Raw genomic sequence first — 16,608 nt, 5'->3', positions numbered from 1 at the left:
GGTCTGTGAAGCCCTTTGAGACTCTTTTGTTATTAAGGGCTGTACAAATAAACGCGACTTGACACTGTCACAAGTTTTTCTTTTCTTTTTTTCTTTTTTGTCTCAAACAGTACACCAACATGAGCATACACTTACATGACAACTCAGCCAGACCTATCACCCCCATTCGTAACCGATGCTTATTAAGGTAACAAGCTACTGCAATTAATTTTAATAATCTAGAGCAGGGGTCCCGAATAACCGTGGCCGCGCAGAGAGACTAAACAAAATATATTTTACTTATTTTTCTCAAAGAGGTAATGTATGCCCACGATTAATATTTTTTCGATGTGATACTGATTGGTGAATTGTTTCAGCACTGGCAAACTTTTTTTCACTGTTTTTTTACATTGCTTACCTACAACTGTGAGGAGCGACTATGCTTCAAACATGCTAGTGGCCTGCCAGCATAAGGCAATTTCAAATGTATTCTTTATCTATTTCACTGATTTAAAACACATTCGCAAGTCTGGATGGGAGAATATATGTAAATGAAAAGTGCGTAAGTCCAGGCAGTTTAAAAATGACTTATGCGCAAATGGGAGAATATTGCCCTCGACACTGAAACATGGGCTCAAACACATAGATTGATAGCATAAGCCTTTTCTATAGGCGGACTAGGATAATCAGAATTACTGTGTTTGAGTAGACGGTCATGCCTCCTTTGGCACCAGGGGCAAACACTCCAGCCAGTGAAAACTTTAGAGGGAAGCCAAGGGCAGTGGATAATGAGAAGGAATTCTCCATGAAGATGTAATGAATGAAGAATTCATTATCAGTCCTTGAGGTGAATTCAAAAAATATCTGTTGGAAAAAAGAACATGTTATACCAATAGAACTGATGGTAAAATTAATGAAATAAAGGAAATTCAGGGGCGGTTTCAGATATGGGAAATATGGGCATGTTATTACAACCCCAATTCCAATGAAGTTGGGGCGTTGTGTTAAACATAAATCAAAATAAAATACAATGATTTGCAAATCATGTTCAACCTATATTTAATTGAATACACTACAAAGACAAGATATTTAATGTTCAAATTGATCAACTTTATTGTTTTTAGAAAATAATCATTAGAATTTTTATTTTTTAGCTGGGACAGGTGGCAAAAAAGAATGACAAATTTGAGGAAAGCTCATCAAACACCTGTTTGGAACATCCCACAGGTGAACAGGCTAATTGGGAACAGGTGTTTGCCATGATTAGGTATAAAAAGAGCTTCCCTGAATTGCTCAGTCATTCACAAGCAAAGATGGGGTGAGGTTCACCTCTTTGTGAACAACTGTGTGAGAAAATAGTCGAATAGTTTAAGGACAATGTTCCTCAATGTACAATTGCAAGGAATTTAAGGATTTCATCATCTACGGTCCATAATATCAAAAGGTTCAGAGAATCTAGAGAAATCACTGCATGTCAGCGCAAAGCCAAAAACCAATATTGAATGCCAGTGACCTTCGATCCCTCAGGCGGCACTGCATCAAAAACCGACATCAATGTGTAAAGGATATCACCACATGGGCTGAGGAACACTTCAGAAAACCAATGTCAGTAAATGCAATTCGGCGCTACATCCATAACTGCAACTTAAAACTCTACTATGCAAAGCAAAAACCATTTATCAGCAACACCCAGAAACACTGCCGGCTTCTCTGGACCCGAGTTCACCTAAGATGGATTTATGCAAAGTGGAAAAGTGTTCTGTGGTCTGACGAGTCCACATTTCAAATTGTTTTTGGAAATTGTGGGCGTCGTGTCCTCCGGCCCAAAGAGGAAAGTAACCATGCGGATTGTTATGGCACCATTAATGCTGAACGGTACATACAGGTTTTGGGAAAACATATGCTGCCATCCAGGCAATATCTTTTTCATGGACGCCCCTGCTTATTTCAGCAAGACAATGCCAAACCACATTCTGCACGCATTACAACAGCGTGGCTTCGTAGTAAAAGAGTGATGGTATTAGGGCAGACCTGTCTCCCATTGAAAATGTGTGGCGCATTATGAAGCGTAAAATACGACAACGGAGACCCCGGACTGTTTAACAGCTGAAGCTGTACATCAAGCAACAATGGGAAATAATTCCACCTACAAAGCTTCAACAATTAGTGTCCTCAGTTCCCAAACGTTTATTGAATGTTGTTAAAAGAAAAGGTGATGTAACACAGTGGTAAACATGAACGTGTTGCAGCCATAAAATTCTAATTATTTGCTAAAAACAATAAAGTTTATCAGTTTGAACATTAAATATCTTGTCTTTGTAGTGTATTCAGTTAAATATAGGTCGAACATGATTTGCAAATCATTGTATTCTGTTTTTATTTATGTTTAACACAACCTCCCAACTTCATTGGAATTGGGGTTGTATTATAGCGTACAATTCTGCGAGTCTAATAGCTTCTTACACTTGATATTGACTAGAAGTTACTATAGACTTGTACGTTTGCAATGTATTTTGTAATATTTGCCGTAATCGTTCCTACAATATGAAGACATAAGGAGGAGTGACCACATTATTACATGATTTAAGAAGATATATATGATGCATATATGACACCAACACATGGGAGAAATGTGTATAACTGACTCAAGGAAGCATAATTTACTGTACATGAAACCATGTCACTAATATCAATCTAACATGCATTTTTAAATTGCAGTTATCTAATGTGCAAATGAAATGTTACTTGGAAAGGCAAGATGTTTTTGTGTTGTTTTATTTCATTTCTTCCTCCAACCATCTCCTTGTAATGATCTGACCTGAGGGGGTAGAACTTGGAAGAACACACTGAAGTACATGAACAGATTTTCTGCCATCTTTCTTATTTCGCTGGTCTTCACATACATCTCATTTCCCAAAAGCTTAAGATAGACAGTGGCTTCAGGGGTCGGTGAAGAACGTACATCCTTCATGAGCTTCCGTATGGTCTTTGCAATGTCATTCAGAAGTGCCTGTGAAGCCTCGAGAGATAGTCCCAGTGTACATATTCGTTCTTAGACCTTCATGTAAAATGTCATATTGATGAAATTGCATACAAATAATGCATGAGAAAGAAGTCACCTGTTTCTTAATTCTGTCTGTCTTTGGTGCCATTCTGTGCAAAACCTCTTTGATCATCTGGGCTTGATCACCTGCCCAATACATGACTCTGGAAATGGAGTCCGGGAAGAAGCCGTTCTCTCCAAAAAGAGCCTCAACTGTTGGTTCTAATCCTCTTCCCTCAACAGAAAACTTGAAATAGGGAATTTTTTTAAGGAGCGTTTTAATACAGTATATAGATTTCACCACATCATAAAAACACTCTTGAAAGAATACCTCAAAGATGTCATAGTTGTAGTTAAAAACTTTTAGAGTGGTCTCCAACATAACTTCCTTGGGTAAAGTATCTGTGGCATCAAAGATGATGTTTCCCCATACTGCACCCACAGGAGATTCAATCTTGTAGTTGCGTGATTTGCCATCAATTACCTCATTAGTGGTTAACAGTCGATCTTGCAAGGCGAGTTCAATATATTCCCTGTACCTTTAGCAAAGTAAATGAAGAAAATATCAAGAAATTACATTCCATGCATTTTTAAATATTGTAAAGGCTCCTCTCTTTGCTTTACTTTATTTTCTTTAGAGCCACAACTGCTTTTTTGTCCATTTCAGGGCAGAAGAAGATAAACGTGTACAGTTCTAAAATGTAACACTGAAAGTTTCATTTTATCTCATGTTGGGCATTAATTACAGATACATTTTCAATAAGTACAATGTATCTGTTCTGTCCTCAGCAGACATGTGGCTGCTCTATCCAGCTAGACTGACAGTTAATAGACAAGATGTGTCCATAGCCTTTAGTGCCCATCTATTTAATCTCTTTGTGAGTAATTCATGGATGGAGCTGCATTTTGTATCTTACAAGACTTTACTAGCGACTTATGGCTTTATGTGGGCCAAGACTTCAACAGACACACTTTGGGTCAAATTAAACCAAATGCAAATCAAACATTTATTCAGACGAACCATTACAACATGGTGTCAAACTTGTGGCCCGGGGGCCAGATCCGTCCCTTCACATCATTTTATGTAGCCCGTCAAAGCAAATCATGTGTGTCGACTTCATGTTTCCTGCTAAATTAACAAAATTGCAAATTATCTTCACTTAATAATTTTGAAATATTGCAAGCATGTTTTGTTGCCAATCCCCCTTTTAAAATAAATGAAATAATACTGTAACTGTCAAGCATTTTTTATGGGCTTCTGATTTCAGAACCTTCCCATGGGCTCACCACCTGTGGGAGGGGCCATAGGGGTCGGGTGCAGTGTGAGCTGGGCGGTGGCCGAAGGCGGAGACCTTGGCGATCCGAGAGGGACGTGGAATGTCACCTCTCTGGCAGAGAAGGAGCCCGAGCTGGTGTGTGAAGTCGAGAAATTTCGACTAGATATAGTCGGACTCGCCTCCACACACAGCTTGGGCTCAGGTACCAGTCCTCTCGAGAGGGGTTGGACTCTCTTCCACTCTGGAGTTGCCCATGGTGAGAGGCGCCGAGCAGGTGTGGGTATACTTATTGCTGACGCCTGTACATTGGGTTCTTGGAGGGGGTGCTGAAGAGCGCTCCCGCTGGGGACTCCATCGTTCTGCTGGGGGAATTCAATGCTCACATGGGCAATGACAGTGAGACCTGGAAGGGCGTGATTGGGAGGAACGCCCCCCCCGATCAGAACCCGAGCGGTGTTCTGTTATTGGACTTCTGTGCTCGTCACGGATTGTCCATAACGAACACCATGTTCAAGTATAAGGGTGTCCACACGTGCACTTGGCACCAGGACACCCTAGGTCGCAGTTCGATGATCGACTTTGTGGTCGTGTCATCAGACTTGTGGCCGCATGTCTTGGACACTCGGGTGAAGAGAGGGGCGGAGCTGTCAACTGATCACCACCTGGTGGTGAGTTGGCTCCGATGGTGGGGGAAGATGCCGGTCCGACGTGACAGGCCCAAACGTATTGTGAGGGTCTGCTGGGAACGTCTGGCAGAATCCCCTGTCAGAAGGAGTTTCAACTCCCACCTCCGACAGAACTTTGTTCATGTTCCGGGAGAGGCAGGGGACCATGTTCCGCGCCTCCATTGCTGAGGCGGCCGACCGGAGCTGTGGCCGTAAGGTGGTCCACCATCCGGCGTCTCAGGAGAGGAAAGCAGTGCACCACCAACACTGTGTATAGTGGAGATGGGGCGCTGCTGATCTCGACTCGGGAGGTTGTGAGTCGGTGGGGAGAATACTTTGAAGACCTCCTCAATTCCACCGATACGCCTTCCCATGAGGAAGCAGAGTGTGGGTTCTCTGAGGCGGTGTTACCTCTGGGTTTGAGGTCACCGAGGTAGTTAAAAAGCTCCTTGGTGGCAGGGCCCCGGGGGTGGATGAGATTCGCCCGGAGTTCCTAAAGGCTCTGGATGTTGTGGGGCTGTCCTGGTTGACACACCTCTGCAACATCACGTGGACATTGGGGACAGTGCCTCTGGATTGGCAGACTGGGGGGGTGGTACCCCTTTTTAAGAAGGGGGACCAGAGGGTGTGTTCCAACTACAGGGGGATCACACTCCTCAGCCTCCCTGGTAAGGTCTATTCAGGGGTGCTGGAGAGAAGGGTTCGTCGGGAAGTCGAATCTCAGATTCAGGTGGATCAGTGTGGTTTTTGTCCTGCCTGTGGAACAGTGGACCAGCTCTACACCCTCGGCAGGGTCCTCGAGGGTGCATGGGAGTTCGCCCAACCAGTCTACATGTGTCTTGTGGACTTGGAGAAGGCGTTCGACCGTGTACCTCGGGGAGTCCTGTGGAGGGTGCTTCGGGATTATGGGGTACCGAACTCCCTGATACGGGCTCTTCGGTCCCTGTACGAGTAAGAGTAAGAGTTTGGTCTGCATATCCGGCAGTAAGTCGGACTCGTTCCCGGTGAGGGTTGGACTCCGCCAAGGCTGCCCTTTGTCACCGATTCTGTTCATAACTTTTATGAATTTCTATGCGCAGCCGAGGCGTAGGTCCGAAATTCTTGACCTCACACACCAGCTCCGGTTCCTTCCCTGTCACTGGTTGCCTCAGTATTGCATCTCTGCTTTTTGCAGATGATGTGGTTCTGTTGGCTTCATCAAGCCGTGACCTCCAACTCTCACTGGAGCAGTTCGCAGCCAAGTGTGAACTGCTCCTTTTCCTCAGTCGGAAAAGGGTGCTGTGCCCTCTCCAGGTCGGGGATGAGATCCTTCCCAAAGGGGAGGAGTTCAAGTATCTTGCGGTCTTGTTCACGAATGAGGGAAGAATGGAACGGGAGATCGACAGGCGGATCGGTGCAGCGTCTGCAGTGATGCGGACTTTGTATCGGTCCGTTGTGGTAAAGAGGGAGCTAAGCTGAAAGGCGAAGCTCTCAATTTACCAGCCGATCTACGTTCCTACCCTCACCTATGGTCATGAGCTGTGGGTCATGACCGAAAGAACAAGATCCCGGATACAAGCGGCCGAAATGAGTTTCCTCCGCAGGGTGTCCGGGCTCTCCCTAAGAGATAGGGTGAAAAGCTCGGTCATCCGGGAGGATCTCAGAGTAGAGTCGCTGCTCCTCCACATCGAGAGGAACCAGATGAGGTGGCTGTGGCATCTGATTCGGATGCCTCCCGGACGCCTCCCTGGTGAGGTGTCCCGGGCACGTCACACTGGGAGGAGACCCCGGGGACGACCCAGGACACGCTGGAGAGACTACGTCCTTCGGCTGGCCTAGGAACGCCTCGGGATCCCCCCGGAAGAGCTGGATGAAGTGGCTGTGGAGAGGGAAGTCTGGGCGTCCCTGTTAAAGCTACTGCCCCTGCGACCCGACCCGGATAAGCGGTAGAAAATGGATGGATGGATGGATGGATGATTTCAGAACTAGTTATCCATCAGTTTGTTGAGTACTGTATATACGAGGCAATAATTAATTTTCAGGTATATGGGTTCACAGTCATAACGGCCCTCCGAGGGAAGCCATAACTGCGATGTGGTCCGTGACAAAAATGACTTTGACACCCCTGGATTACAGTATCCCACCCATAGATATGAACACGCTGCTTGCCGACGGCGACTCTAAATTAAGGTTACAGTTATCAGTGCATTCCATCTGTGGACAGGAAGAAAACCAAAAGACCAAGAATGCTGGTACATTTTGTTGTACAATGCCATACAATTACAACAAGGGAACTAAGAGTAACCTTTCACAGGTATTTTTTGTTGTTGCTTTTTTCAGATACTATGTATTGTTAGCACACAAAAAAAGTAAACCTCATGAAAATCGGTTGAGAAATGAGCAAGTTAGGAATTAGGTTCCATGTCCATGCATACCCTTTGATGGGCCCGTTGACCTCCCCAACATGGCCACGTCGGTTAGTAAGGCTACTATACCACGCTGGTGTCTTTATATCTATGATCCCAGCAGTCATCGATTGTTTATGCTAGAAATAAATCCATCCATCCATTTTCCAAGCCACTTCTCCTCACTAGGGTCGTAGGCGTGCTGAAGCCTATCCCAGCTATCATCGGGCAGGAGGCGGGCACAATCGCAGGGCACATACATACAAACAACCATTCGCACTCACATTCACACCTACGGGTAATTTAGAGTGGTCAATTAACGTGCATGTTTTTGGGATGTGGGAGGAAACCGGAGTGCCCGGAGAAAACCCACGCAGGCACGGGGAGAACATGCAAACTCCACACATTTGAACCCCGCTCCTCAGAACTGTGAGGCTGACGCTCTAACCAGCCGCCCACCGTGCCGCCGCTAGAAATACATGTCTCTGTAAAGAAGGGTGTTACTCAGAGCAATCTGATTCAAATGACACATTTCCACCACTAATATTTTGCAACTTTTTTTGCTTTCTTCTTTGCTCCTTTATCAACTAAAGTGATCATATCTTGTTGGGGCATAAACATACAACTAGAAGCTGTTACAATTCGGCCACCAGTTTGTAATGTGCAGTCAGGCCTCCTATGGCTCTGCCATGTTCCATGCACTTGCCTGTTTGGTATTCGACAGTAAAGTATACAAGAAATAACAAAGGCCCTCAGTAGACTGCAATCATTCGTGATTACAGTTAAAATATCAGTAATCTCACTGTGTTCTATTAGGACACAATATATTGACATGTTCCGCCCACAAAAATTGGCTTGATGCGTCAGATTCATCCATAATAACCACCTGCAACATACACTATACTGCCAAAACTATTCACTCACCTGCCAAGACTTGCATAATAATTTAGGTGACAACCCATTCTTTATCTCAGGGGTTTAACATCACTTGCAATCATGTGGAACTTTTTTTCTTATACCAGAACAGCCGTTTCACTGCGACGGACACGTCATTGCACAAAATTTGCACCGACGTCCAGTTCATTTTCGACACAAACTAGTTCAAAATTCAGTTCACCGTTTCAAAAATTAACTAGTTCAGTTCGTTGTTCATAATTCAATATCTTGAAATAAATTCACTGGTACAAAAATTATCTTCAATTTGTTGCTGACGGGCGGCACGGTGAACGACTGGTTAGCACTTTCGCCTCACAGTTCTGAGGACCCGGGTTCAAATCCAGCCTTGCCTGTGTGGAGTTGGCATGTTCTCCCCTTGCCCGTGTGGGTTTTCTCCAGGTACACCGGTTTCCTCCGACATCCCAAAAACATGCATGGTAGGTTAATTGAAGACTCTAAATGCCCGGAGAAAACCCACGCAGGCACGGGGAGAACATGCAAACTCCACACAGGCGGGGCCGGGGATTGAACCCCAGTCCTCAGAACTGTGAGGCAGACGCTCTAACCAGTCGTCCACTATGCCGCATTCTACACATAACAGTTAATTTTAATATTAAAGATCAATACGAACATGTAAATACATTCATTAGTATTATTATAAGCTAAAATAACAGTGCGGCATGGTGGCCGACTGTTTAGAGCGTCAGCCGGGAGCGGGGTTCAATCCCCGGTCCCGCCTGTGTGGAGTTTGCATGTTCTCCCCGTGCCTGCGTGGGTTTTCTCCGGGCACTCCGGTTTCCTCCCACATCCCAAAAACATGGATTAATTGGGGACTCTAAATTGCCCGTAGGTGTGAATGTGAGTGCGAATGGTGTTTGTTTGTATGTGCCCTGCGATTGGCTGGCAACCAGTTCAGGGTGTACCCCGCCTCCTGCCCGATGATAGCTGGGATAGGCTCCAGCATGCCCGCGACCCTAGTGAGGAGAAGCGGCTCAGAAAATGGATGGATGGATGGATAAAATAACAGTGACAGCCTCATTTGTTGTGGAGAAAATTGAAAAATGAATAAATCTAAGACTGGAGCTTGAAGTTACAGAAATTACCAATTTGTGTATTATGTTTCTCTCTTAGTTCTCCCCGTGCCTGCGTCGGTTTTCTCCGGGCACTCCGGTTTCCTCCCACATCCCAAAAACATGCATGGTAGGTTGACTGACAACTCTAAATTGCCCGTAGGTGTGAATGGTTGTTTGTTTATATGTGCCCTTTGATTGGTTGCAACCAGTTCAGGGTGTACTCCGCCTCCTTCCCGATGATAGCTGGGATAGGCTCCAGCACTCCCGCAACCCTTGTGAGGATAAGCGGCTCAGAAAACGGATGGATGGATGTTTCGCTCTTACTACTTAGACTTATTCACAATAAAATATTTTCTCTTATTTGTAAATATCCATCCATGGATGTTGTGAGTCGGTGGGGAGAATACTTCGAAGACCTCCTCAATTCCACCGCCACGTCTTCCCATGCGGAAGCAGAGTCTGGGTTCTCTGAGGCGGGCTCTCCTATCTCTGGGGTTGAGGCCACTGAGGTGGTTAAAAAGCTCCTCGGTGGTAAGGCCCTGGGGGTGGATGAGATTCCCCCGGAGTTCCTAAAGGCTCTGGATGTTGTGGGACTGTCCTAGTTGACATGCCTCTGCAACATCGTGTGGACATCGGGGACAGTGCCTCTGGATTGGCAGACTGGGGTGGTGGTCCCCCTTTTTAAGAAGGATGACCGGGGGTGTGTTCCAACTACAAGGGGATCACACTCGTCCTGGTAAGGTATATTCAGGGGTGCTGGAGTGGAGGGTCCGTTGGGAAGTCGAATCTCACATTCAGGAGGAGCAGTGTGGTTTTCGTCCTGGCCGTGGAACAGTGAACCAGCTCTACATCCTCGGCAGGGTCCTTGAGGGTGCATGGGAGTTCGCCCAACCAGTCTACATGTGTTTTGTGGACTTGGAGAAGACATTCGACCGTGTCCCTCGGGGAGTCCTGGAGGCGTAGAGGGGGTCCGGTTTGGTGGCCTCAGTATTGAATCTCTGCTTTTTGCAGATGATATGGTTCTGTTGGCTTCATCAGGCCGTGATCGCCAACTCTCACTGGAGCAGTTCGCAGCCGAGTGAGAAGCATCTGGGATGAGAATCAGCACCTCCAAATCTGAAACCATGGTCCTCAGTGGGAAAAGGGTGACGTGCCCTCTCCAGGTCGGGGATGAGATCCTGCCCCAAGTGGAGGAGTTCAAGAATCTTGGGGTCTTGTTCACGAGTGAGGGAAGAATGGAACGGCAGCTCGACAGGCGGATTGGTGACAGGGAAGGAACCGGAGCTGGTGTGTGAGGTCAAGACGTTCTGACTAAATATAGCCTCCACACAGGGCTTGGGCTCTGGTACCAGTCCGCTTGAGAGGGGTTGGACTCTCTTCCACTCTGGAGTTGCCCACGGTGAGAGGCGCCGAGAAAATGTGGGTTGAGCTGTCAACTGATCACCACCTCGGCGGGCAAGGCTTTTATGGACAGAATTTCTAGGTCCAGCCAAGGCAAAGAAGTGGTCCGGTTTGGTGGCCTCAGAATTGCATCTCTACTTTTTGCAGATGATGTAGTCCTGTTGGCTTCATCAAGTCGGAAAAGGGTGCCGTGTCCTCTTCAGATCGTGGATAAGATCCTGCCCCAAGTGGATGAATTCAAGTATCTTGGGGTCTTGTTCACGAGTGAGGGAAGAATGGAACGGGAGACCGACAGGCGGATCGGTGCAGCGTCTGCAGTGATGCAGACTTTGTATCGGTCCGTTGTGGTACAGAAGGAGCTAAGTCGAAAGGCGACGCTCTCAATTTACTGGTCGATCTATGTTCCTACCCTCACCGATGGTCACGAGCTGTGGGTCGCGACCGAAAGAACAAGATCCCAGATACAAGCAGCCGAAATGAGTTTCCTCCGCAGGGTGTCCGGGCTCTGCCTTAGAGACAAGGTGAGAAGCTCAGTCATCCGGGAGGATCTCAAAGTAGACCCGCTACTCTTCCACATCGAGAGGAGCCAGATGAGGTGGCTGGGGCATCTGATTCGGTTGCACGCCTCCCTGGTGATGTGTTCCAGGCACGTCCCAGGAGACCCCGGGGACGACCCAGGACACGCTGGAGAGACTACGTCTTTCGGCTGGCCTGCCTGGGAACGCCTCGGGATCCCCTTGAAAGAGCTGGATGAAGTGGCTGGGGAAAGGGAAGTCTGGGCGTCCCTGCTAAAGCTAGTGCCCCCGCGACCCGACCTTGGATAAGCGGTAGAAAATGGATGGATGGATGGATGAGGCTCCAGCACGACCCTAGTGAGGATAAGTGGTACAGAAAATGGATAGATGGATTTTTTTATTATAATAACTATAATAAACATCAATCCAATTCCAATGATATTTGTCCTAATAAAGCTAACTGGTGGCATATACCAGCTGACTTTGGAAAGGAGGCGGGGTACACCCTGGACTGGTCGCCAGGCAATCACAGGGCACATACTGTAAATAAACAACCGTTCACACTCCCTTTCACACTTGTATACAATTAAAAAAAATAAAATACCCACAAAAAAAAACAAAAAAACAGGAAAGCACAGTGTGGCAACTCCAAACAATGTGGCCTGAGTCAACATTTTAACATGGGACTTCTCATTTGTGAGGCAGACATGCTTACCACTCAATCAATGTGCTGTCATGATATAATACAAACCCTAATTCCAGTGCAGTTGAGACGATGTGTAAAACGTAAAACCAGAATACAATGATTTGCAAATTCTTTTCAACCTGTCGTCAATTGAATACACTACAAAAACAAGATATTTAATGTTAATACTCATCAACTTTATTGATCCATCCATCCATTTTCTGAGCTGCTTCTCCTCACTAGGGTCGCGGGCGTGCTGGAGCCTGTCCCAGCTATCATCGGGCAGGAGGCACACCTACGGGCAATTTAGAGTTGTCAATTAACCTACCACGCATGTGTTTGGGATGTGGGAGGAAACCGGAGTGCCCGGAGAAAACCCACGCAGGCACGGGGAGAACATGCAAACTCCACAAAGGCGGGGCCGGGGATTGAACCCCGGACCTCAGAACTGTGAGGCAGACGCTCTAGCCAGTTGTCCACCGTGCCGCCATGAACTTTATTGTTTTTAGCAAATAATCATTAACTAAGAATTTTATGGCTGCAACACATTTCAAAAAAGCTGGAACAGGGTCATGTTTACCACTGTGTTACATCACCTTTTCTTTTAACAACATTCAATAAACATTTGGGAACTGAGGACACTAATTTTTGAAGCTTTGTAGGTGGAATTCTTTCCCATTCTTGCTTGATGTACAGCTTCAACTGTTCAACAGTCCGGGGTCTCCGTTGTCGTATTTTACGCTTCATAATGCCCCACACATTTTCCATGGGAGGCAGGTCTGGACTGCAGGCAGGCCAGTCTCGTACTAGCACTCTTTTAGTATGAAGCCACGCTGTTGTAACACGTGCAGAATGTGGTTTGGCATTGTCTTGCTGAAATACACAGGGGCATCCGTGAAAAAGATATTGCCTGGATGGCAGCATATGTTTCTCCAAAACCTGTATGTACCTTTCAGCATTTTACAACTGGTGTTTTTTCAAATATTTTCTCATTTTGAATTTGATGCCTGCAGCATGTTCCCAAAAAGCTGGGACAGTGGCAACAAAAGACTGGGAAAGTTGAGGAATGCTTAAAAAAAAAAAAAAAAACACCTGTTTGGAACATTCCATAGGTGAACAGGTTAATTTGAAAGTGAGTGTCATGATTTGGTCTTAAAGGAGCATCCCCGAAAGGATCCATTGTTCACAAGCATCAAAAGTCTCACATAAGTCTTACATAAGTGATAAGTGACAAGGACGAAAAACAACATTGAATGCCCTTGACCTTAGATTACTGATGCGTCACTGCATTAAAAAGCCATGAGGGCTCAGGAACTCTTAAGAAAACCTTTGTCGCTACATCCACAAATGTAAGTTAAAACTACCATGCAAAGTGAAAACAATATATCAGCAACACCCAGAAACGTCGCCGGCTTCTCTGGGCCCAAGCTTATCTGAGATGGACTGAAACAAAGTGGAAAAGTGTCCTCTGATTTGACAAGTCCACATTTCTAATTGTTTTTGGAAATCATGGACATCGTGTCCTGGAGTCGCCACGACTGATAAGTCTTGGCAGTGTTGGAGACATCTCCGCCGGTCAAATAGATTTTTTAATGGCCTTGGCATGACTAACTTGTACATCTGTGAAGGCACCATTAACACTGAATTGTACATCCAGGATTTGGAGCAACAAACTTTTTCAGGGATTTACTGGATCACATACTATAGAGGGGAGCACATAACTCCAATTCTGGCCTCCCTTTACTGGCTTCCTGTACATTTTAGGGTCCAATTTAAGATTATTTTAGTTGTTTTTAAATCTTTAAATGGTCTCATCCCACCTTACCTCTCTGAGCTGCTCCACCATGAACACCTGCCCGCCGCTTCAGGTCAGCTGACCAGACACTCATGGAGGTACTGAGGACTAAACGGAGGCTCAGAGGAACTTTTTCTCTTGCCAGTTCGTGTCTTTGTAATAACCTCACCCTAAACATTAGGCAAGTCCCCTCACTGTCCATTTTTAAAACGTGCCTAAAAATCCATTTTTATTCTTTGGTTTTCAACTCAGAAAGAGTTGAGAGCGACACCACTGTTTTAGTGTTTTATTGTTTTTATAGGTTTTAACATTGCTATCAATCTATTGTTTTAATCTGCCATATTTTTTAATGTTTTTACAGTTTTCATCCATCCACACTGCTTATAATGGTTAGGGTCGCGGGACGCTGGAGCCTATCCCAGTTGACTTCGGGCGAAAGGCGGACTACACCCTGAACTGGTCGCCAGTCAGTCGCAGGGCACATATAGACACGGACAACCATTCGCACTCACATTCACACCGTCACTGAGTGGGAACTGAACCCACGCTGCCTGCACCAAAGTCAGGCGAGTGTACCACTACACCATCAGTGACTTTTGTACAGTTTTTCTATGTTTATATAATGTATAGCACTTTGTGTGCACCTATGGTTGTTTTAAAGTGCTCTATAAATAAAGTTGAGTTGAGTTGAGGAAGGTCCTTGCTTATTTCAGCAAGACAATGCCAAGCCAGATTCTGCACGTGTTACCACAGTGTGGCTTTGTAGTAAAAGAGTGTGAGTCCAGCATCTGGACCTGTCTCCCATTGAAACCTGTGGCGCATTATGAAGCCCAAAATACGACAACCGACACCCTGTGCTGTTGAGCAACTGAAGTGTACATCAAGTAAGAATGGGAAAGAATTCCACCTAAGAGGCTTTAACACGTAGTGTCCTCAATTCCCAAACGCTTATTGGGTGTTGAAAAAAGGAAAGGTGATTTAGCACAGTAGTAAAAATGGCTCTGTCCCATCTTTTTTGAGATGTTACAGGGTCAAATTTAAAATGAGTGAATATTTGCCCAAAAAAAAAGTTTATGTTTGAACATTAAATATGTTGTCTTTGTAGTGTATTCAATTGAATATAGGTTGAAAAGGATTTGCAAATTATTGTATTCTGTTTGTATTTGTTTTACCCAAAATCCCAACTTCATTGGAATTGGGGTTTGTATATTAATTATACTATAATCATAAAGCAGTACAATGTAAGGAGTGGTTGGCACTGACTGGAAAGAGATTCTGAGTCCAAATATCAGCTCAGACATTCCTGTGTGGATTTCCATGTTCATTCTGTGCTTGCTTTGGGCTTCTCTGAGTACTCGGGCTTCCACCCAAAACCCCAAGACATGTTTGTGGGTTATATGATGACCCTAAATTGCACTTAGGTGTGAAGTGTGAATGGTTGTGAATGGCTTGGACAGGCCCAGGCTAATCTGCAACCCTAATGAGGACAAGGAGTATACAAAAATGGATGATCTACTGTGTGTGAGGTTGGGTTGCAGGGATAGTAGCCTAAGCATAGAAGCCCAGATTTCCTTGAGGCATTCTAAGGACAGCTGGGAAACATAGTCCTTCCAGCGTGTCCTGGATTCTCACACGGCGGGAGGGCATGGACATCCTGCAGAGGACTCACTTCGACCGCTTATATTCATGACCTTATTCTTTCGGTCACTACCCACAGCTTAAGGCTATATATGAGGGTGGGAGCATAGGTCGAGAACTTTGCCTTTTGGCTCAACTCCTCCAATCATGACAGACCGATGCACAGTCCACATCACTGCAGACGCTGCACCGATCCTCCTGTCAATCTCCCGCGCCATTCTTCCCTCACTTGTGAACAAGACCCAAGGTACCCAAACTCCTCCTCCTGGGGCAGGACATCACTCATGATCCAGAGAGGGCACTCTCCCCTTTTCTGACTGAGGACCAGGAACTCACACTTGGAAATGGTGAAACTCATGCTAGCCACTTCACACTCAGCTGCATTCCGCCCCAGCGACAGTTTAAAGGCTTCTTTATACTCGGCGAGCGCGGTGACGTCACTGCAGCTATCCCGCACCCAGTTTGCCTTCATACTCGAGCGCAACCTATGCATGCTGTTTTGAAAATCTGCTGCAGTTCTCTTCTTCTCGGGGATGTCGCTACAGCTGGTATTGGCTAGGACAGCACAGGGTGGAGTTTCCTCTGCATTTTATGGCCATTTCCAGTAGCCATTTTTCCTTTCCTTTCCGGAACAAGGAACAAAGCAACAACAATGGCGACCGTGGAACAGTGTCTGCTAGAACAAGTGGACCTAGATGACCATATGATACGTTTAATTATATTGCAAAATCTTTTTTTTTTTGGTCCTGTTCGACTGTTAGGTTAAGCAGAATGGAATATATGTATCCCTTTTATGCCGGAACAGTTTTACTGTGTCACAGTGGAGTTTTTAAGCTTCCGCTGTGGTTTCTTACTATTATAATTGAAGTTGAGAATCAGAGTTGATCAGTCGAACAGAACAAAGTTTCTAGAGGGGAGAGCGAAACAAAGAAAAAAGACAAAGCACTAATTGTAAACAGGATAAGAGAGGTAAATCATTACATTATCTACAACAATAAAACATTAAATATGAGTGTTGCATGGGGCTGTAGTGCGACACCGTGTGAGGGAAGGACAGGACAAGATAGAACAGGATATAAAAGTCTACAGGACGAGAGTATAGGTGAGGGGATACACAAGCAATTCGCATATTCATGAGTTATTTGTCGCATTAAGTGAGTGGCCCCACACCCAGTGAAAGAGTCCCAGGGGTGTGTGCCTGCGGACACATGCAAGTG

General features: G+C 45.6%; 1 protein-coding gene across 6 annotated transcripts in view; it reads right to left on the bottom strand.

Moving 5' to 3' along the window:
- Positions 1–16,608, bottom strand: part of apoba (apolipoprotein Ba) — a 70,837-nt gene that overhangs the window by 36,569 nt on the left and 17,660 nt on the right. For all 6 annotated transcript variants that reach the window (XR_009791355.1, XM_061794152.1, XM_061794155.1 and 3 more), the window contains exons 13-16: positions 3,354–3,561; positions 3,099–3,269; positions 2,798–2,998; positions 676–843 (exon numbers count right to left, since the gene is read on the bottom strand). Coding sequence is in view for 5 of the 6 variants with exons in the window: in XM_061794152.1 (XP_061650136.1) it covers positions 676–843; positions 2,798–2,998; positions 3,099–3,269; positions 3,354–3,561 (748 nt within the window). In the remaining variant the exon portion in view is untranslated. The remainder of the gene's footprint in view (positions 1–675; positions 844–2,797; positions 2,999–3,098; positions 3,270–3,353; positions 3,562–16,608) is intronic.

Source organism: Phyllopteryx taeniolatus, chromosome 13 (genome assembly GCF_024500385.1).
Source record: "Phyllopteryx taeniolatus isolate TA_2022b chromosome 13, UOR_Ptae_1.2, whole genome shotgun sequence".
Lineage (NCBI taxonomy): Eukaryota > Metazoa > Chordata > Actinopteri > Syngnathiformes > Syngnathidae > Phyllopteryx > Phyllopteryx taeniolatus.
This window is presented reverse-complemented; position numbering and strand designations above follow the sequence as displayed.